This window comes from Gallus gallus, chromosome 2 (assembly GCF_016699485.2).
Source record: "Gallus gallus isolate bGalGal1 chromosome 2, bGalGal1.mat.broiler.GRCg7b, whole genome shotgun sequence".
Lineage (NCBI taxonomy): Eukaryota > Metazoa > Chordata > Aves > Galliformes > Phasianidae > Gallus > Gallus gallus.
The window spans coordinates 143,172,500-143,194,575 of NC_052533.1; the positions used below are offsets into that span (position 1 = coordinate 143,172,500).

Here is a 22,076-nt window from a genome sequence, read left to right on the forward strand (position 1 = left end):
TTGGGAAAAGGAGGTTGGTGCACCTGACATTCAAGAACACTTCACTGAATTGGAACATTCTATAAGAACAGCATATCAAATAAAAGTCGAGGGAAATGCAGCTTTCTCAATATCTCTCTGAAGTTGTGTCACAAACTCTTCTAACAGCCAAGGACCACCATGTAGGAATTCCACATAAGACACATAGAAAGCTGTTGCGATACCGTTGGAGAACAGCCAAGGGTATCAACAATAACTGATGGTGGCAAAGTGGTGAGAAGTTAGCTCAACTGCTGTACCTGTTTTTCCAGAGAGGACAACAATGGAAGACTTTTAAATATCATGCTACAGGATACAAATTTGTTGCTTACCGATAGCAACTCCAACAGCTGGCTGCCCACTAGAGGGTTTAAGAGGATTTCAGTATTTAATGATGATTTGACCTTTTTTTGTTGTTAGTGCTTATGCTGTTAAAAAAATATAGCAATAGAGAGAACATTAAGTTATATAAGTATTAACAAAAGGGCTGTTCTAATGCAGTGCTAATCTTTCTCTGAGTATTAATCATCTTGTAAAAAATGCAAAATATTAGAAACCTTATGAACATAAGAAGGCTTACATAAGAAGGTATCCAGCATATGCTTTCAGCTGAGATTTGACGTGTTACCAGTTGAATGTATTAAGCTTTCACTACAGGCTCTCAGTGCTGTTCATTAAAAAGTTAAGGATGTTCAGCCCTGAGGAAGAAACTCAGTTCAGAAGCCAAGTGAAAGTAGCAAATTCATTAAATTTCCAGTTCAATATTAGCATATTCTCCAATGGAAAAGTACAACCAAGCTTTCATTTAAGTTTTGTGTCAGACAAGTCTTCCCTTCTGCTGGAGGCCATGTCCATATCAAAGAGTCACCATTCATTTAATGAGGAAGTGTAGTAGCACAAGGGTGGTATGATTAATGCCTCATGGCAATTCCTGTGCTCAGAGTCTGATGCATTGAAAGTTTCCTGTTAAATTCCAGCAGGCTCTGTGCCCTGGTGGTTTTTAATAAAATGCAATACAGTGCAATAGCCTGATGTGAGCTCATAGCATTGTTAATAAGAAGCAGCAAGTCCTTAACAGACTGTAAAAGAAACCAAATTTCTAAGAACTCTGTGGACAACTTCTAAGAAATTAATGACGTAGAGCAAGCCTATGGGCACTAAACGTAAGCTTGTGATGTACTGGCTCTAAAACTCCAGGTTCAAATGGTTTATGACTGGAAAAGCATAGTGAAATACTGATTCATATATCCCTGGGCTACAGGATGATTGTTGAGAAAAGACAAGTGATTTATTAAAGGCAAAATTATACATCAGAACACATGGCTCTCTCTGCTTCTGGTCTTGGAAGCAGTATGCCACCTACCCGGCATTCCTCCCGACGTCATAACCTTGGCCTGTCGCAGCCTGCACAGATGCATCGTGGCAGCCAAGGAAATACACAACTCGTTCCGTCCATATGATCCAACACTGACACCGTGTGGCTGTCTGGCAAAGGGCGATCTCTTCTTCAGGCTTCTCTAGTGACTTTCTGCTGAGTGTAGGGCTATCAGACACTGTGCTTTCTAAATGGATGTTAGTGACTTGGAGCATTGAAGCCAGCATAAAGAAAACAAAAACTACATTTCTCTTGTTTTTATTCAGAAAATTACCAGAGATAAGGGTCATCCTTCATGTTAGGCACAAAATTATTTTGCAGTTAATTTAGGGTTGGTAGTAGCAGCTTGCTATTTCACTTGTGTAGTCAGTGGCATTTCAGCTATGGAGGAGATGACATGGTCATACAGGCACTATGCTGGCTGGAAAGCTTATTGCCATGAGTAGTAAAAGAGACTTGCTGCCTGTTTAGCCCTTCTAAAGACACTGCTTGCCAAAGATATTCATAAGGAGCCAAGACAGTGTGCCATAGCACCATCACATTTTCGTGAAGCACAGTATGGGAAAGTTCCCATTTAACCCAGGCTACCCTAGACAGAGAAAGTCTCCAGTTACTATCAGTGGTGATTTAAAATAGTTTCATTTTGACTAGCTGTGTCTCCCTGCCATTAGGTATTGGCTTTATGATTTATCAAAGCTTCTTATGGATGCTCTTTCTGAGCTGCCTGCTGCTTCTTTACAGTTAGCACAGTGGAGTGCAGCAGTACAGAAATACTGCTGTTTGTGTTCCATATAAAAGATCAGATAGGGTAATCCATAAATAACTGCAGCTAAAAAGCTTGTGGCAGCTCTGGATTATACATGGTGTGTACATGTGGAACACCTCTGATGTATAATTATATATTTTATGACATTGTTGCCCAAGTTCCATCCAAGTCGCAAGTCACTGGAGCATAGTCCATGTTGCCTGAAGTAATCTAACTCCACTGGATGGTGCAAGGCAGACTTTCCTGAATTTCTGTAGAACAGCATCACTCTGCAGTCCCAGTAATGAACACTGTTTTGAAATCTCACTTCATGCTGCTCATGGGATGAACTTGCTCTATACATGGATATAGGCTGCCACTGTTATTAATGACCAAGTAGAGGTTGAGTTTGACTACAAAATGCAGTACACGTAATGAGAGGGAGAAAAGTAAGCAATGCTGGAAGACTTTGCAGTTTCAATGTTGATTCTTAATTGCAATTTCATGGCTCAAGGAAGAAAAGTGTATCCCAAGCTTTCCAAATATGTGCAATTTTGTATGAATATGAAGCTATTAACTGGCTTATTTGGACATAGGCCTACAGCAAAATTAACTGTAAGGAAAATAGATGCTGCTATTATGAAAGGGGAGTGCACATGTAAATGTATGTGTCACTCCTTTTCTGACTCAAATTAGAGAGGAAAAATCTTTGGGGCATGATAACTAAAACCTGATCAGGCCAGTGAGAGCTCTCAGGAACCATTCATGCTGAAGAACAGGTTGCTAATATGACCACACTTTACACATCAGCATCTGATGAATGACATCTGAAAGGATGAACACAATTACTTACTCACTCTTTTGTTGAGTAATTAGGCCTCAATTCCAGCACAGTAATGAATTCAAAGTCCAGCAAACAAGTTTTAGCTTGTTGGTTTGCTGAATACAAGCCTCAGTTATGTCAGTAGGTATTGGGGTTGTCACTAACTCAGTCTCTTTAGTTTTAAATTTGACTCCTGACTTTTTCAGCCAATCTTTCATTATGTGCCAAATTGTGCTCTATGTTCTGTCATTGGGTAATTTGGCCTATAAACATTATGGGAAGGGACACAGGTTATGGCTACAAATATCTTACATCTGGGTAAACGGGATGAAAACTCAGCCTGTTTCATTCAGTTCCCAGTTCAATATTAGCATATTTTCCAATGGAAAATACAACCAAGCTTTCATGTAAATTTTGTGGCAAGGCTGGTGCCATGCAGAATCCACTGTGCTACCAGATGTTTAATAGATTTTATCCTAGATTCACTTAGGGCTATATACAGCAATATTTTGTTAGCCTGCCTATTTAGTTTTAGCTTTCCAATTGTAATAACCAAGGTAAGGTTGTGTCACAGCACTTTTTGGAAAGCATCTACTTCATCTTGGACAGTCATGTTAACAAGCTATGGTGTTTCTTCACTAGTAATCCCCAGCAGAACAGAGTCTGATGAGGATATAGTTCACCACACAGAACCCCATTTTCACTTAGAAGAATGATAGAATGAATTTAGCCTTTAGGGAAACAACAGACCAAATCAACCAATTTGGACTAGACATAATGAAATTAGCGTTGGTTTGTCTTTCCTAGAACAGTTGTGTCAATACGTATCTCCTCACCTTGTCCAGAATGTCTACTTATCTGCTTATCTGGACTGCTTTGCAGTGTATTTCTGCCAAATCCCAGAAAATATGCCAGCTCCTGTAGTATTTTGAGGGTGGATGAATGACTTGTTGGAATTACGGTAGGGTTAATCCGTTTTCTGACTTGTGAGATTTCAATGTAATTATTATCAAAAGGGAAATTTCTTCTGGGACTGTGCACGTCTCTTCCTCACTTTTTATTCATTTCACGAGGTGATGGATCCCATCCTGCCATACTATATCATCAGTAGCATCAGTAATCCTATCTGTGGTAAAATTAAACACATAGACAGGGATATATCCATATCATTTTAGGTGAGGATAAAGCAGATACTTGTATTGTTCCCAGAAACCTTTGACCAAATTTAGTATAGATGTATTTTTCTGGAAATCTGTGGGATAAAACCAGAACTTGACAAAAAAACAGAAATGCCCTTTCCTTGTACAGTTATCTGGTACAGACATTGCCAAAGAGGCATGAAGAAGCAGAAACATCCCCGTCTCACCACCAATTTATGTAAATTCATGGTGATGGTATACAGCTGCATATAGATTCATTGTCTCAAATTTTGGTACCAGAGAAGTCTGGTTATGAATCATATTACTGAAATTAGTTCTTAAACATCAGACATATAAAGGCCCACAAAAGAAGTTTTCAAGCACTAAATAAGTTGCTGCCTTCCGTGTTTACCAGATTCATTTAATCAGACAATATGAGTTCCACATTAAAAGCCTTTTAGGTCATGATTAGCTTATTTAATAACTTCCATGCATTACTGATTCAGTGCTTTCTTGTCTTTTCAAGCAGAAATTCCTAATATAAATTGGCCAAGATTCCTCATACAGCACATGCATTTTCTTGCTTATGCTTTCAGAATTTTATTTTCTACTTATTTTTAATTGCTGGCATCATATCTCCTCACAGTATATAGACAAAAATATTTTGGGATTTATGTAAATATCAAGAACCACACAAAGTACAGACAAAAGGAAGCAAAGATTTTATTGACATTTCTTTACACAGAACACAAGCTACACAAAATGCCACGATAAAGCATATGTAGAAAAATAGTAGAATCATATTGGCACTGATGACTATTCATTATTATTATCATCATCTTATTGTACAGGTTTCCTCATAACCATAATAAATAAGCATTAAAATTTCACAGTGGCATTTTAAGCTTTACATTCATGATCTTGTTTACACAAGGGACCGTGTCAGATATTTCTTCACTTTTTTTTTTTTTTTTTTTTTTTTGTATGGTCATGATTCTAAGGAGTAGAGTTAAAAATTAAAAGCCCTTTCCCTTAACCTATAAGGATCTGTCCACATTAATCCATTGACTTGATCCCTTGAAGAGGTCTGCATTTGTCTAAAAAGACATTACTTCTAAAACACAATTGACCAACTGGAAAATTGGCCTTAGAAAGAACTCAGGACATTTTTTATTTTCTGATGGTCCATCTATGAGATGCCGTGAATGCTACTGGCTGCCTTTCAGCAAGATCCTTGTATGGTATAAACTGCTTTACCACATTAACCCACTTGAAGATCTGGCCCATTACAGAAAAGTGCATTTGAGCAGCATTTCTCAGGAGCAGACCTTTAGTCAAGACCTTGTGAATGCTGAGTCAGAACGTACATTTCAAGAAAACTGATTCATGCCTGCATTTTTCCCCAAAATGTCATGGAACTGATTCAACTTCACTCATTCCCATTTTGTGAGATAGTTTTTTTTTTTTTTTTTTTTTTTTTTTAATGTATGTCTCTCATATCTTGACAGACCTAGTTAAAGAAAATTGAAGTATATGGCAATTGACAAATGCTCATTAGGGAAAAGAAAGTAAATTAGAGAGAATCAGAACAGAACATGTGTTGTAAATCTTTGAATATTCTTATAAATAAATACACAGTGCAAAATTTCCAAGCTCGCAGACTCTAATTATTGCCTCTTCTGTCTGATTTGAAATATAATTTCAAAGAAACATAACTGCCTCAATCAAATGTAATAATATATAATTTAAAAATTGTGCCACATGACAGAATCAGTTGTTCTCATATTCAAACCACAGAAATAGTTAGACTTAAAAATACCAGAGATTAGTCATCTGCAAAGTTCAACCTCTATATAAAATTACTGGCTTTAAACCCAAATTTGCAGAAGATGGTACATCGACCAGTTATATGATGCATATTTCTCACCCTGAACAATCATCCTTGGAGTACAGTACTTGGAGAACAAAGTATCTCAGATGCATTGCTTTGCAGCCTGTGTGTACAAATATGGGCATGTTAACCAGTGCTAGTATTTTACAACCACTGTGATGGGTACAAATTGTTATTAAGTCTTGGGGTCATTCTCCTGATTTTTTTTTTTTAATTATTACTATTATTTTAATTGAACTGATTAAAATTGCAATTAATCACTTGAAACTCAGCCCCATAGTATTTGTTAGTTGTTTACCTTGGAAAAAAAGAAAAAAACAAGAACAAAAAACCCACGGTATCTTCATAGAAGTGTGCTCCTTTCAACCAAATTCTATTCCATTTGTCAGCTGAGGAACAATAAAGGTCACGTCTAAGGTGTTACCATGGAGTTGAGAATGAATCCCCTTGAATAGATACTGTGCAGCTGAGAAGTTACTTCTGGTGACCTCGCTAACTTTAAATATCAAAAAGTTACAGCTGGATTTTGAGAGTTATAATCTTGATACTTTTTAAAAGGGAGTTTCATCAGGTTTTCCAAGATTCTCAATACAAAACAATGATTCCAGTGTCAAAAATAGTAATTGTCTATGCACATCGCATAGAAGGAAAGATATGACAACAAGCAAGACTCACAGATGTGTTTAGCTTGGAATATGAACCATAATTTTCTGATTTTATACTGATTTTATAGTGTGAAATTTGCTGCATGGGATAGAGGGATAGGACACAGGTTGGGATTCATCTGTTCCTGTGAATTGCCTAAATTAAACAGACTTCTTGTCACAAGTTTTCTCTAAGCAAGACCAGAAGTCCCCTAGAAAGCAAGCCCTCCAAACTAAAGTTTGTACTGTTTGTTAAAGGTAATTACAATTATAGAGAAAAGAGCATTTTTTCTGATATTCTAGATGCTGTGACTGTCTGAACATAAGTGGGAAATTTAAAAGATGGAAAATCTCAGATTTTGAGTATGCATTGATGGATTTAAATAGATGATAGAGGCTTTAGTCCTAGATGGTTAGAAAGATTCTTCAGTTGTAAAAGGATTCATTATTAAAGTCAGTGAACACCAATCCTGCATTAAACTGAACCATTAAGCTGTTCATAATTTAAGAAAGCTGACTATTAAAGTACAAATAACAAGACATATATATGAATTTCAATGTATTTATGAAACTTGTGCTTAGGACTATACTGATTCAGATTCTCACTCAGAAGGATAATCCTAAAATGCATGGGACAAAGCACCAGTATTGCTTCCTTCTTGGTAAAACAAACAGTGAAAATAAACCTAGAGTAAACTATGGACTATGTGATTTTACTTTCAGACACACATTCAAAATGGAGTGCCATGATTTGTCTAGACTGATCTCCCACATACTTCATAAGGACATTTTACAGAAGAAGAAGGAATTTCCCAAACTGGATGTATAGTGAAATACACACAAGTAAACAGAGCTTACTTATCACTGACCTATCAGTTTAAAAATGAATGCTTATTAGAAAAGGGTGGATGTCAAGAAAAAATTAAAAATGGTGGCAACCTTCCTGTCTCAGGAGACAGTGCAGCTGGGTTTGACACGTTACACTGACCATGAAAGCCACAGAATCGGTAAGTACCATACAGCAAATTAAAAGCTGCTTAGATAAAATTAGTCAATGAAGGGTTTGTCAAGAGGCAGCCTCTGTGCAAACCAATCTCTCCTCCAGTGAGGTGAGGAAACCAGCAAAATTCTCCTTCACAGGAGCACGGGAAGATAACAAAAATGTTCCCCCAAAAGGAACAGAAACCTATAAGACTCTGTAGTCACAACCAGCTTCAAAGTACAGTTTGATATACATACACTACGTACGGGAATATACATTAATTACATGTAAGAATATAACATACATAATGGAAAACACACTTTCTATATACATAAGTATGTTAGGCATATCACTCAAATGATATGTAGGGAATACAAGAACTAAACTGTGTGTTATTATTTTTACTGAAAGTAGTGACATCTTAGACCAAAAAGATCTGCAGCGCATACAGCTGCATCTCTAATACTGTATGAGAAATACCTTAGTATCTTTCCACCATGAGGAGTAATGCAGGTAGACATCCACATATGTACATGAGAATTTTCCAGAATTGGGAAAAGTAGATTTTTACTTGTACTTTAGCATTCACGAAGGAATTAAAAGGTTCTTAAATTAATTTCTAGAAACCATCATGAAAACTGAAATAGTGGGGCTCCTGACTCTTCTATTTACTGGACTTAATCTTTGTATGTGAAATGTAGAATAAATGAGGCCCTCACAGTATTTGAACTAGCAACACTGACCAAAAAAAAAAAAAAAAAAAAAAAAAAAAAAAAAAAAATTTAGACTGGATTATCAGCTAGTCTTCACGGAGGTTTTTTTGTTGTTGTTCCTTTGGATGAGCCATTTGTTTGCAGTTGATAGCTCTCCAAGTCTGAACCACGTGCCAGACTGAATAAGAGCAGTCTTATTTACTTTGCCACAGTTTGTTATTTTTCCAATGAAGAAGTTGCTTGAAGATGTGTAACTTCATGCATATACCTAATGGATTTCTGGCATGCACATGTACATGTGAGAATCAGTTTTGCACAGATGTGATTAGTTTCCTGCACAGTTAATAGGATCTTCCAGTGCTTTTTGTGGAAGTAGGGAGTTGAATTTACAAAAGCAGATAAATCAAGTTTCAAGGTTGTAATAGAAGTTAATTCAGCCTAAACTTCTGCATAAGCAGAATTTATACATATTCATTCTTTATGCCTTTATCCTATACAGAGAAGGCCTAGCTCATCTGCATATAAAATGGCTCTACAGTGATAAAGTTGTTTTCATAACCATTTCTATCCAGTGCATGGACTTCTCTTAGGGAAGCATGCATGTATTATATAGTCTTACAAAAACAGAGATGAAACAGCAGCTCTTTCAGATCACACACACAGCCTGTTGGGAAGCAGCATGCCATAGGTCTGATGGTCACAAGGTGAGAAAACATAGCTGTTTCTAATGCCAGGGTGGAGACGACTCACGTTAGGCTTCTATGCATCACAGACTACCTAAAATTAACTGTAACTAAGATCACATTAAAGAAAATATGTAAAAAACAATTCCCATCGTAGTGGGAATGCAGGAGTGTATTAGATGTATTAGATGCTGAAAGCGAGGCCTACAAAAGGTGATGATATGATACACTTGTTGGTACAGTCAACAGGGTTATTCTTGAGACTACCAAAGGTGTTCAGGTAATGAGATAATTTTGTAGCTTTGTATGAAGGTAAGGATTGAGGGATGAAGAGAAAAGGTATTCGTGGAAGCTTTAGCCAAAAAGAAAAGCAGGAGATGAAATCAGTTAATGGAAAAGCAACTGTGCAAACTTTGGAAAGAGTGGGCAAAGCAGAATTGTTTAAGGCAATTTAGGTTACTCAGGGGATAGCAAATTAGGAGAACCATAAGGTCTTGCTGTGGTCACAACATTTGTTTCAAAAGGAAGGGGTAATTAATATTAAAGATTGACCTAGGAACTGGCAATTACTTAATAACATTCAAAATCAAAATTGTTGTGCATATGTACTGAATTAAAACACTCTTAATAGTGTTTTCCCTATGGTCATGACATTTAGCATCCAAATGACCAGCTGGAGTTAAATATGATGGTCTGTCCTGATGAAAATTTTCAGATGGAAATTTAAGTCCATAAAGAAAACAGTCATTCAGCTAGGTTGATACATACTGGCATGCTATGACTACTACAGAAGTGCACCATGACTAATCATTATATAATGGGATACTTACATAAACCTTTAAAAGGGTCTAACTCTATTGTTACAAGTCCCCACTTTCCTCCTGTATTACCAATTACCTACATCAAATGCAACAGCAGAAAGGAAGAGATCTTCTTCTCTTAACACGCAGAAAGCACTAGAGGAACCTACAAGTCCTAATGAAAGCTTTGGCCTGAATTCCTAGTTTTCACATAACCATGTAATAGCTTTCTCTTTCAAGCTTGGCCTATCTTAAGCAAGGTAACAGTAAAGAGGATTGGTCAGTGAATATTTATGAAGTACTTTGAAGTAAAAGCTCAGTATTCCTACTAGTGATTTCCAAAGCTCTGTGCTAAGGTTTCAGACCTTCAGGATACAATCTTTTAAAGCCAATCAATTTCAGCTTCCGGTACTGTCAGTGCAAAGACCTGATTTTGAAAACAAGTGAACAATTTTGTTAAAGAGAAATGGGCACCATTGGAGGCTGAGGAAAGACTCATTTCTAGCCAAATTTTAAATGATCATGATTTGTCTCTAGTGTTTTCTTGTTATCCAGCTGTACCAGTGAAAATTTGCACCTCAAAGAATACAACAGAATAGCTAATAATTACAAGTGTGATCTAGTCCAGCTCTCACATACATTCTAGGCACCCAAACAAAAGTCTTACATTAAGTGCACTTCCCCATCTTACTTCCTTTCCTTTAGCTTTTAAAATTGCCGTTTAAGGTCCTGGGATCCTTCCTTTTTGTTGCCCTTTTCTTTCTTGTGATCTATCATCTTTTCTTGAGAGAATTTATTCATCTGAGCTATCTGTCAAACATCATTATACAAACTTATTTTACTCACTGGAGCCTGGAAGAAACATTATGTTTCTGTTGGTGGTGGTGGTGGTGGTTTTTTTTGTTTTGTTTTGTTTTGTTCTCCTTCTCCAGAGAAGAATCCCACAGAGATGAGTTTCATTTCCAGTACAGTCATGTCCCCCATTCTGTCCAACTTCTTGAAAAACTGCCTTCTCCATAGTGAATGTAAGAGTTTTGCTTAAGAAATAAGCACAGCCTCCACAGATATATCAAAGCAAATGTTTGCAGTTTGAAGGGAAACCCTTATCAATACTGCTAATGGAATCAAATTTATATAAAGAAGCTTTATATGGAAGGACAATACATTCAGATTCCAAAGGTTAACACAAAAGATGCTCACTGTACAGCTGATATTTGCTACAAAGTTAATTCTTAATATATATTTCTCTATATAAATCAACATACAAAAACCTTCCAAAAATGAGTCAGTGCTGATTGCTATATTGTGACAAATTCCAACCAGTTAGATGTTTTATACTGTTAGAGCAGACTTAAAATATCCTGTGTTATTATCAAGGCAATATCCTATTAAAAAGAAGAAAAGAAGAAAAAAAAAGAGGGAGACTATTTTGAGAACCTCAAAATGAAAGATAAGCTAGACAGTTATTGCTAATATTTCCCATAATGTTCTGGCAGCATAAGAAAGATAAAATCTGTGTTACATCATTTCACTGGAATGATGTCTCCTAAATTTTTTTGGAGGCTCTGTAGAAGCATTCTATCATATCCTCTAAGGAGCAAGTTGCATGGACCTAATCAAACTCCACTGAAATCAGACTCCAGGCTGTGGAAGAACATTGTATGTATAGGAACACAGAAACCTTTAGGTATGTTCATCCATCAATCACAGTATTGATAGCAGTGTAGAGTATTGAAAGGGCCACCAATTTCTGCAGTAATACAAAAGAGACCTCAAAATCACGTGAACAAAAGGTTAGGAATGCTTTCTAATGCGCAAGGCAAGAAATCATCAATCTAAGTTTAAGAAGCACAACACTGGTATGCTGTCATATTCAGCATACTCAGGATTTTAAAAATGGCATAGTGGGACCTTGAAATAAGCACAATTATTTTGTTGTACTTCTTTGTATACACTGCATACGCACACTCACGCATTAAGTATGTACATATGTGTAAACTGGCCTCTCGGTGACTTCAAAAATTTTCCATGTGCAGACTCATGAAAATTTTCTAAAAGAGGAACAGATCACTACAGAAATCACTGAAGACTGATGATATTTGGGGATTGCTTTTCTTCCTTGTGCTTCACATACTACTTAGAAGTCAGTGTCTTCAGGTCAAAACCACTGCATTGTATAAAAGCTCAACCTAAAAGTCTCAATATGTTTAACGTTGTGTAAATAGTTTACCAAGGAAGAAGGATGCTGACACATAAGTTTAATTGGCACTACAATTTTGAGGCTGAAAAGCCATAAAGATTTCCAAAAACAAGATGTGAGTACCAGAAGTTCTCGATTCCTGACACAGAATTTATTTTTAACTGAGTAAACTCAGCTTCTAGCTTTAAAATGTTAATTTTTAAAAGGAAAAAAAAAAAAAAAAAAAAAACAGAAAAAAAAACCAACCCACAATAGTATCCACCTATTCAAGTATTACAGCAATATTTAATGTTTACGAAACTTGTCACTATTGAAATGCACCACATAAGGGCAGAAGATGATTTTTAAGTGAAATATACCTTCCTGTTTTCACACGATCTTAGTCTCAGCTTTTTGTATATTCCTACTTTTCCTTTCAAAACATGTCTACACTACTAGATCATCTTCATTTCAGTTTGCTAGCAAGTCTTTTCTTGAACTAATTCTATGTAATTTTTCCACTTTTCTCCATTAGAACACAGCAAGTTTTATCCCATGTGTGTACAAATATTTCCCTGGGGTTTCCCTATGAGTTTTTTTCTTTTCATTTTTCAGTTCTCCTCTTTCAGAAATCTGCACTACTTTATCTTAGATCTCTGTTGACAGACTTGACATCTGGAACCAACTTTGTCACTTTTTATGTTCATTTCCTTCATTATACAACATTGGTCAGTTAAGTTTCTAAACAAATTATACTTTCAGTAAAAAAAAAGTCTTCCTTCCAAACAAAAATATTTGTGAAGAATTATTCACTTTCCTTTTTTTTTTTTTTTTTTTGAAAAAAACTGCTGTGACATTGAAAATTTATCAAAATGGTATGAAAACTTATAGAAATTTATTGAAATTTGTCATTTAAAATGCTGGTAACTTTTAATTAAAAAACAAAAAGCAAAATAGTGAAGTGAAAAATGAGTTATTTTCCTTACTCTTAAAAAGAACTCTGATAGCATTGTATTAATAAGCTTTTAAATGTTTTAACAAGCTGTAACTATAAAATAATTAAGACTGCACATGGCACTGCAGATGGGCATTAGTAAAACCTTCTTCGAGCACTGCAGAGGAAGCCTTATGTTTTAGAGCTTTCCATAATCCTTACTGCTCTTGGTCACCAGTCCATTTCCCTTGGATCATTTTTACCCAGGCACTACTGGTCAAATTTTAAATTTCAGGGTCAGAATGATATATAGAAACAATTATTTTGGGATAAATGTATTTGGATACAAATGTAAAAGTAAAAAAAAATAACTCTAAGGTTATAACAATGAGCACAATACTGGTATTTTATAAACAGGAGAAGTCTTAACGGATGCCACTATTGTTTCATGAGTAACCCAATAGTCTCTTATAATTTTGGCAGCTTCTAATTTGAACAAAAGTTTAACTAATTTAAGGGTTTTATTAAAAAAGACAAATATGAAGGTTTTTTTCTTTCTATTAAATATTTCTCCCCTTTCCATGATATGAATATGTACATGTTACAAACTATTACACATAATGAAATCATTTTCTTTTGACAAATGGAAACACTGAAACTTTCATGAATGCTGACTTTTCAGTTCATCGTAAAGGAGGTTTTAACCTGAGTTCATATACGTTTCTTTCCTCTTGTGTTAATCATCCCAAAGTGCTACAGATGTGTTTGTTAATACATAGATAAGCATTAAATCAAGAACAGCTAAGTTCCTGGGTTAGTATTTGAGAGAAATTGCAAACATGTTGGTTACACCTCATTTACATAATTAACAATCTATATTCTGATTCTCTCCTTTGGAATTCACTCATGTCTTTATGTGGACAAACGACATAAAAACTGAAAAGGAATATTTGTTTCTTCCAAAAGCACCAATATTTGGAAGCCTGAATGCCTTAAAGCCATAGCACTTTATTTTCTGGAAACAGAAATGGAAATGGATAGAGTCTGAAAGTCCCACCTGATCTCATTCCTAATACTAGAAGCTTTTGGCTAAGGGATTCTCCTCCATTCAGTGAAATGGTTTGCTTCTGTTACCCCACACTTCAGGCACTATTTGAAGTAGTTGAGTCCTGCCACAAGGAAAAATTTCTCCAGGAAAAGTTCGGAGTCCAGCACAGCAATGTGGGCAGCTCGGCCTATCAATGTGTTGGCGGTGTTTGGTAGAGCATGGAACACGTTGTGTCTGATCAAAGTGCAGTCTTTTGCCCCAATTAGAGGCTGAAGTAGATTGTTAATCATTTCTGCATAAACAGGACCTGCAAAAGATTTTAGATGTTACACCTACATGCCAAAGATGTCAGATCTCCTCATTCCTTCCATGTCATATAAGGACAGTCTCAATGGAAAATGGAAACAAAGACAAAATGCAATAAAAAACACTTTAGTACAAAGATTTGCCAAGTAACAGCATGTTACAAGTGTAATTCTTCATTCTCTACCTAGGGAAGTCTAGTGAAGACCCTAGCACAAAGAGTGGGACACACCTCAGCACTTAGTCCTATTTCTCCTGGGACCGAAGGAAATAATCATGTTTCCTCTGGGGAAGAGGGCTAGACTCATGCTGTCTGTGAAGCTGAATGCAAAAGGGTCTGGCAAGACATTTGGGTTTCTCTGGGGAATCTGATGAAGGAAGATCATGTCTTTAAACGGGCAGCTCAGGAGTTTATAGGGCAACAACAGCTCAAGAAACTTGTACTCATGAATATACACTGAATGTAGATCTGGCATATACTAGATCAAAGATGTCCCTGGGACTTATCTGGGGTAAAAAAGAACGAACTGTGTGAAGGCAACCATATTGACTTTTGGGTTTGGGTGTCTCTACTTCCAAGGAGTACTTCCATTTTTAGGTAATCATACATGTGAAACATGTATAAAGTTATATTGAACATTATTTCTGGAACTAGTATCAGACTGAAACCATGGAATATTCTGTAAGTGAGGGAAACTGTAAGTAACAAAGGCAATACTAGGCATAGTGCACAGACTGTGCTCACAGGAGAACTAGGCATCTGATGGATTGAGTCCTGATGTGCTTTGCATGATTTTATGACAAACCAATATGATTTTAGATCTCTCAAATTACATGGCAATCATCCAAATAATACTGAAAACAAAGAGAAAACTCATTAACTTTGGATGTGCTTAGAGAGATTTTATTGTATGAGACAATACTAATAATTCAGTAACTAAGGACGAGCATTAAGAACTAGTTCTATTTTCATCATTTAAAAAAAAAATTAGGGGGGCAAGGGGAAGAATCAATAAGAAATCTTTGATCACAATCTAATTGAAACTTATATTCATCAAACAAATAACATCTTTAAAAGCTTTTTCTTTATTTTAGTCATTTTCTGTGGGAATACAACACTTTCCTCTGTATCAAACGTGCATCTGAGTTTTGATCACACTGATGAAGGATTCTTGTGATACAACAAATTCAGTTACACAAAAACACTACTTCTCAACAGCTTTGCAAATACAGAAAAGATCTTAAACATACCTGTATGCCTGTCTTTGAGTGCATTTTTGCACATTTCTATTCTTGCTGAATGAAAGGGTACATATCTGTCTTGGGGTGAGGCGACTAATACAACATTTTTAAAGTACTGAAGACCTGTAATAAACAAATGCATTAAATACATTTATAATAGAATCATGGAATCCATTATAGAATCATATATATATATAGCAGCCATTCCAACCCCCTTGCTGTGGGCAAGGTTGCCAACCACTAAATCAGACACTAGATAAGGCTGCCTAGGCCACCATCCAGTCTGGCCTTGAATGCCTCCAGGGATGGGGCATTCACAACTTTTCTGGTCTAGCACAATGATGGGCAGTAAAAACATCATGTTAAATAACACTTTAAAATCCATAGAGAAAAATAGTTAAAGAATAACTAAACCATATAGCACAAACTAAGATTCTAAGAATAGCTTTAAAACTATTTATCCTACTTTTGTGAACTATTTATTACTTACCAGTGCACATATAGGTTAATTATATATCAACAATAACAACAACAACAACAAACAAAGCAAGAACTGTCTTGGTTTCAAATAGTGATTGATTAGAATCTTCACCTTGCAAATATTTATGCCTGTAAATACTGGAAACACACGCATACTTACAATTCACATAATTGGGGATCACATTCAAAAAATAACACACAAAAAACCCAAACAACTAGTAAAATAGAAAAAAGAATTGAAACAGAGAGGGAGGAAATAAATCAATTTCATTGCTATGACATCACACTATTATATCAGTATGGAAAGAGCCTTGCGATCCAGTCCCCACATCCTGCAGGGATAAATACATTGTGATGGTACATGGACTCAAAACCATGAATTCTCCCTCTTCTCTGGAGGCAATGGGGCCACCACTGGCTACAGAAAAATGTTCCTGCTGTTTACTCTGATGTGATTTCTTGAGCCCTCCATCACCCTCATTCAAGGGAAAAGTAGGAGAGTGAACACAGACAATGGAGTTTAGTAGGCCAGAGATTATTCTGAACAGAGGAGGGCTGTGTGTTTGACCTTCATCCTTCCATTCCCCTTATAGAAATTAGATCCAAAACCAATTCCTCGGCTTTCTAGATTTCACAGAAAAGTTGACCATCACCACCAAAAAAGAGCTCTGCCAACTACCTTTACTAAATATGACTGAGACCATCATTTTCTTCCTGTGTAATCAAACTAATTTTGTTTTTGGCTTTTGCTTTGGAGGAAGATGTAGGTGAAGCGCCAGTGAGTTTTACCATAACTAAAATCTTATGTGAAGTGGATCAATAGGGAATAATGTTTTCCATTTTGAGACAAGCATAAGGAACATTAATTAGATCATGTACCATGTTCAGAAAATTATTAAACCACTCTATGTCTGTCAGAAAAAAAAAAAAAAACCCAAAACAAACAAAAAAAACATTAAGAAACTGTACACATCTTACATGGTTTTCATTTTCTAACAGCAACATACGGAGTGCAAGAAAAAAACATTAAGTATCAGTTAGTGACTCTCCATGTAGAAAGAAGGTTCCGAGAACATGAATACTGATTCTATTTTTTGCAGCTTTGGGTTTCTGATTGGGAACTGGGAGGAAGATAGGTGAGTTGTTTTGTTTTGTTTTTAAGTAAAACTTAGAATGCCAGTAAGTGTCTTGGTAACTCAATGTCTAAATTCTGTTAAGAAAGTAGAAGTTGTGGTTTTAATTTGTGAAACAGCTTTTTTTCTTTTAAAAATGGAATAGTGCTAAAAACAAATGATTAAGTAGCAGTAGAAACAAAAATTGTAGAAACAAAACCAGTAAATGCATACTTAGCTCAAGTTTGCTCATATGCAACATTAAAAATAACACTTAAAAGAATACATTTGCCTGAACAGAAGGATTATGCTAACTTTTTTTTCTTAGGGAGAGCATAATTTATTTCATTTATTCATGGTAGACCAAAGAAGGGGTAATATGATGTCTGGGCAGACAGCATTTGTGCACTGTGAGGCCATGTATCTCACTCTGCAGTACAGAGGTGTCACAGTAGACATGAATAAAATTTGCTCTTCATCTCACAGCATATATTTCCTAGAGATAAGAGATATTAAGTAAAAATAAATAAAAAAGAAGAAAAAATGATTTGCATCTATTAAAATAAATTAAGTGATGGTGGCCTGTTATTTCTTGCTTGAAGAATATGAAATTAGGTACAGGTTTGCTTCATAATGGAGGCTTTAATTGTGCACTGACTGTTTGGCAACTATATTCATTTATAACTGATGCAGAAAAAAACCACAGATAAAACAGATATTAATGTAAGAAAGAGAAGCCCTTCTTGAAAGCCAGAACATTTAAAGAAAGATCAGTAATAGCATGTATATTTTTTACTCCTTGGAGGACATGGAAATCTAGCAGAATCCTTTGGAATAACTCCCAACATCTGCACAATTACATTAAGCCCCACTCACCTGTTTTTTGGCTGAGCTGATAAAGGAAACACTTGCGTAGATCTGCATTGTCCCTGAAGGTCAATTGCAAAAGTGACCCTGATTTTTTCAATTTCTGCATGAGCCATAGACCTGCAATGAAAATGTGTGTATATTTTTACCTTTTTGCTATTTATCAACCAAAGGGATTAAAGATATGTGCCTTGAATAATAAACTCAAAGTGAATACAGTAAGGTTAGCACTTTAACTCCCTTATTTTATGTCTTTGTTTTCTCTTGTATTGCTAATAACCAAGGAGAAAAGTCTAGCTGTTTCACTAGGATTGTCCAGTGTTATGGTAACATAAACATCCAGGAAGGCTAAACATCGGGACATTCAATTCCCACACTACGGCATTTTCTTCAGCTTTGGTGATGCCTCAATTTATATTGAGGTAGTATAAAGAGAAGTGGAAGAACACAGAGGAAGAGTTCTTCTTTCGTTGCTCTATACCTATGAATTTTCCAGGGAGCAGCCTTAGACCATGCAGTAGGTGCTCTCCTATTAACTCTTACCTGTACTAACCAAAGTACTGTTGTTGTAAAGGGTTCCAAGGTGAGGCCCAGAAAGGGACAGGAAGGTATGCAACTTGTTGAGGTAATAGCGAAACCTGGGGCGAGTTAGTACAGATCGGATGATGACATTACCAAGGGAATGTCCAATAAAACTGTTGGGAAAGACAGAATAATATAAATACAAAAAAACATGCATATGATATTTAAATTAAATATAAGAGCAACATAAATTGCTCTAAATTGGTCTGTATCAGGGCTTTTAGTAGCATCATTAAGCTGTCATTTTATATTCTGTTCAGCCTTACTACTACTCTCTACCACCTATTACAATGTAAAAATTCAGCTCACTGACCTCAATTTTGACATAGGGCACGTTTGGAAAAGCTAATTTCATTGAATGATGCTCATGGCCAAAAGATAGCTACAGACAATTAACTGTCATAATGCTTACCTTATCCGGGATATGGAGAGGTTATACAACTGAATATGCTGAATAATTTCATCCAACAATCTGTCGGTCATTGTATCAAAATCAGCAAAAGTATCAGTCTGGTGAAAAAAGGTTTCAGCAGGTGAATCAAAAATTATTACAGTATACATAAATCCCAGGCTATTGTTATTTTCAAAATAAATCATAAGCACAAAAGCAATAACTATTCCAAATTTTCTATATGAATGCTCATTGTGGGCAGATTTTTTTCTCAGTCTCCTGATCCCCTAGAATATTAAGCTCTTTGAAAACAATTGTGAAATTTCACTTTCAATTTATTAGAAAAATATTCCAGCTAACATTGCAAATTTTCTCAAGACAAGTATTTCTCGCATCATCAGAAACAACTGGTTTCTACTGATCACATGGCTGTTGGTACAGCCTGTGTGGAAATTCACTGTCTTCACTGAGCTCTCAGGTGAGGTAAGGCAAAATCATTAGTCAGACTTTATTTGACCCTATATTGTGTTTCTAGCTTCAGACACATAACGTGAGTATTAAATTTCGGACAAAATTAATCCTACACTTCTTTTGTAGGAAGTGGAAATAGAACCCTGTAGAAGACAGTATTTGAGGTGGTTAAATCACTTTCTGTGGTTGCTTCTGTTTTCTCCAATGACAGTGCCACTAACTTAGGCATGATAATATTAACGTGGGCCTATAATTTGTTAATGGTAAGTCTAACAATGTCAGGCTGAGTGATTTCTCCTTCTCTGGAAGTATTCAAAACCCGCCTGAATGCCTACCTTTGCAGCCTGCTGTAGGGGTCCTGCTTTGCAGGAGGATTGGACTCGATGATCTCTAGAGGTCCCTTCCAACCCCTATAATTATGTGATTCTGTGATTCTGTGATTTCCAATTCATAATTAAGACTTGAAGTGGCCTGACTTAATAGTGGTGAGAATTGCTAATGCTCAGCCTCTGAGCCATATTCTGCACAACAAATAAAAGCTTTTGACATTTAGAATTGAACAGATTACTACAATAAAATAGTTTACAGCATTATACAAGGTCTGCTCCAAAAGTACATCCTATCTTATTATGTTGGCCCACCGTGTCAGAGGCAGATGTTGGTGGTATGGTAGTAAAGGTTGAACCTTACGGCCCATGTTCCGTTACACTTTGTTGTTGTGTGACAGATGGCAGCAGAGAGGCAGTTGGACGAAATGTCACCTGACATGGAAGTAAGTGTCTATGAAGCAAAGGTGTGTCACTGATTTCCTCCATGTGGAAAAAATAGCACCCACTGATATTTATTGATGCTTACTGATTGTTTATGGAAAACAAACAGTGGATGTGAACACAGTGAGTTGGTGGCTGGTATGTTTCAGAAGTGGTGACAGCAGGTCACCTCTGGTGTTGCATATTTTTCTAAGCACAGCATGCAGACTTCTGTTCATTGCTGGTGAAAATGCATAGATAATGCCGGTGACTATGAAGAAAAATAGTGTTCTGTACCTGAGAATTTGGTCTATCAAATAGTGCAATTGTGTTCTTTGTATCTGTTGTAGTTTCCATGAAAATAAATAGGAGGCTTTACTTTCGGAGCAATCTACATACTTTACACATACATGGGTGATGTTGATGCTAAGGATGTAATCACAAAATTATTAGGCCATTTAATGAAATGTCGTGTGAATGTTGTGTGTTTGTTATTCAACAATATCAATAAGAGAATGTGTGCCAGAGAGAGACTTAAACAATTTGTTGCTTCCAACAGTAATGGCAAATCATGATACAAAAAAAAATATATATATATGTTGTTTGATCTACTCATCTGCAGGCAGATCTTATTCAGAACTGTGTCATCTGGCAAATCAACAGGACTCTAAATCAAATAACTAACGAGTTGCCACAGAAACAATCATCAAATGTTGGAGCAGCTATTCAGAGCAAACACATCTAGTAATTAATGCTTTTGTGACACAACCCATCTTGCTAATTGCAGCTCTACCAAAGACAACATAAGCATATTCACTTTGCAGTACTGCATTAAAATAAATGTTCACATAAACTACAAACAGTCCACTGTTTGTCCTGCCTGTTTATTTAGTCTGCATTGATAATTAATGATTTCTTCTCAGGCTCATCATCCCAAATCTTTCAGGTTGTTTAAAAGTGGAAAAATACCAGTTTGGACATTAATCATGACTAAAACACATCAAAAGTCATATTTCACCAGGTTATACACCTATCCTTCAGTATCTTCAGTATCTCCACTTGACTGAGTTTGTCAAGTAAAGGGCTGCCTAAAAAAGGTGGCTTGACTTTTCCTCTCTTGAGGAAAACTCAGCTAAACATTTGATTTTGTGGATCATTTTCAGAATGGTTCCCAGAGCAGGGAAAAAAGTGAATGGATACTTTAAGGAATCAAAACACATTAAAATAAATAAATAAATAAATAAAATAAATCTATTTCCAGTGCTATAGGAACTTTCTCATCTTTTCACACTATAGAATTGAAAGTTCCCATTATGACCTCAGGATAACGGTAAGTAGAGGTGCTGTAAGAGCGAATGAGATGTTCACTGAAGGTGTCTAATTCACAGACCAACACCAACTAGTCACTTCTAAGTATAAAAGCTTTCAAGTAAAGGGTGGAAAGTTTTGCCTTTCTCAGCTGATCTTAAAGTTTCTCAGCTGATCTTAAATCATAGTTATGTTTCTCATCCAGCACTGGAAATTCTTATCTTATCCATAAATGTAGGCCTCTGTGTCATAAATATGAGTTCACTGCAAAGCAGAGTATTGAATTCATTTCTGTTGCTCTGCTTGGACTGGCAGTGAATTTTCCTGAAAGACATTTCTTTATCATTTAAGGATATAAATCTCACAAAAATTGTAACATGTGAAACAATGGTTGATGCACCAAAAGAAGCTGACAACACCTTCTGGATATTTTACATTGTCCAGAGAATTTAACATCATTAAACATACTGCTTTCTGTTGGTGTTGTGTCACTCAGCATGCAACAGGCAGAGGTTGAAAGGTTTTAAACACGGATTTTTTAAATAAATCAATTTTCTTTGTTTAAGTTCTAGTCTTTTAAGTAGTAACCTAATCACT

General features: G+C 36.0%; 1 protein-coding gene across 3 annotated transcripts in view; it reads right to left on the bottom strand.

Annotated features, from left to right (window-relative positions):
- Positions 1 to 5,555: 5,555 nt before the first annotated feature.
- Positions 5,556 to 22,076, bottom strand: part of FAM135B (family with sequence similarity 135 member B) — a 191,028-nt gene continuing 174,507 nt past the window's right edge. For all 3 annotated transcript variants that reach the window (XM_025148187.3, XM_040695874.2, XM_040695875.2), the window contains exons 16-20: positions 18,973 to 19,070; positions 18,522 to 18,673; positions 17,988 to 18,098; positions 15,529 to 15,642; positions 5,556 to 14,281 (exon numbers count right to left, since the gene is read on the bottom strand). In XM_025148187.3, the coding sequence (XP_025003955.1) occupies positions 14,076 to 14,281; positions 15,529 to 15,642; positions 17,988 to 18,098; positions 18,522 to 18,673; positions 18,973 to 19,070 (681 nt within the window). In that variant the 3' untranslated portion in view covers positions 5,556 to 14,075. The remainder of the gene's footprint in view (positions 14,282 to 15,528; positions 15,643 to 17,987; positions 18,099 to 18,521; positions 18,674 to 18,972; positions 19,071 to 22,076) is intronic.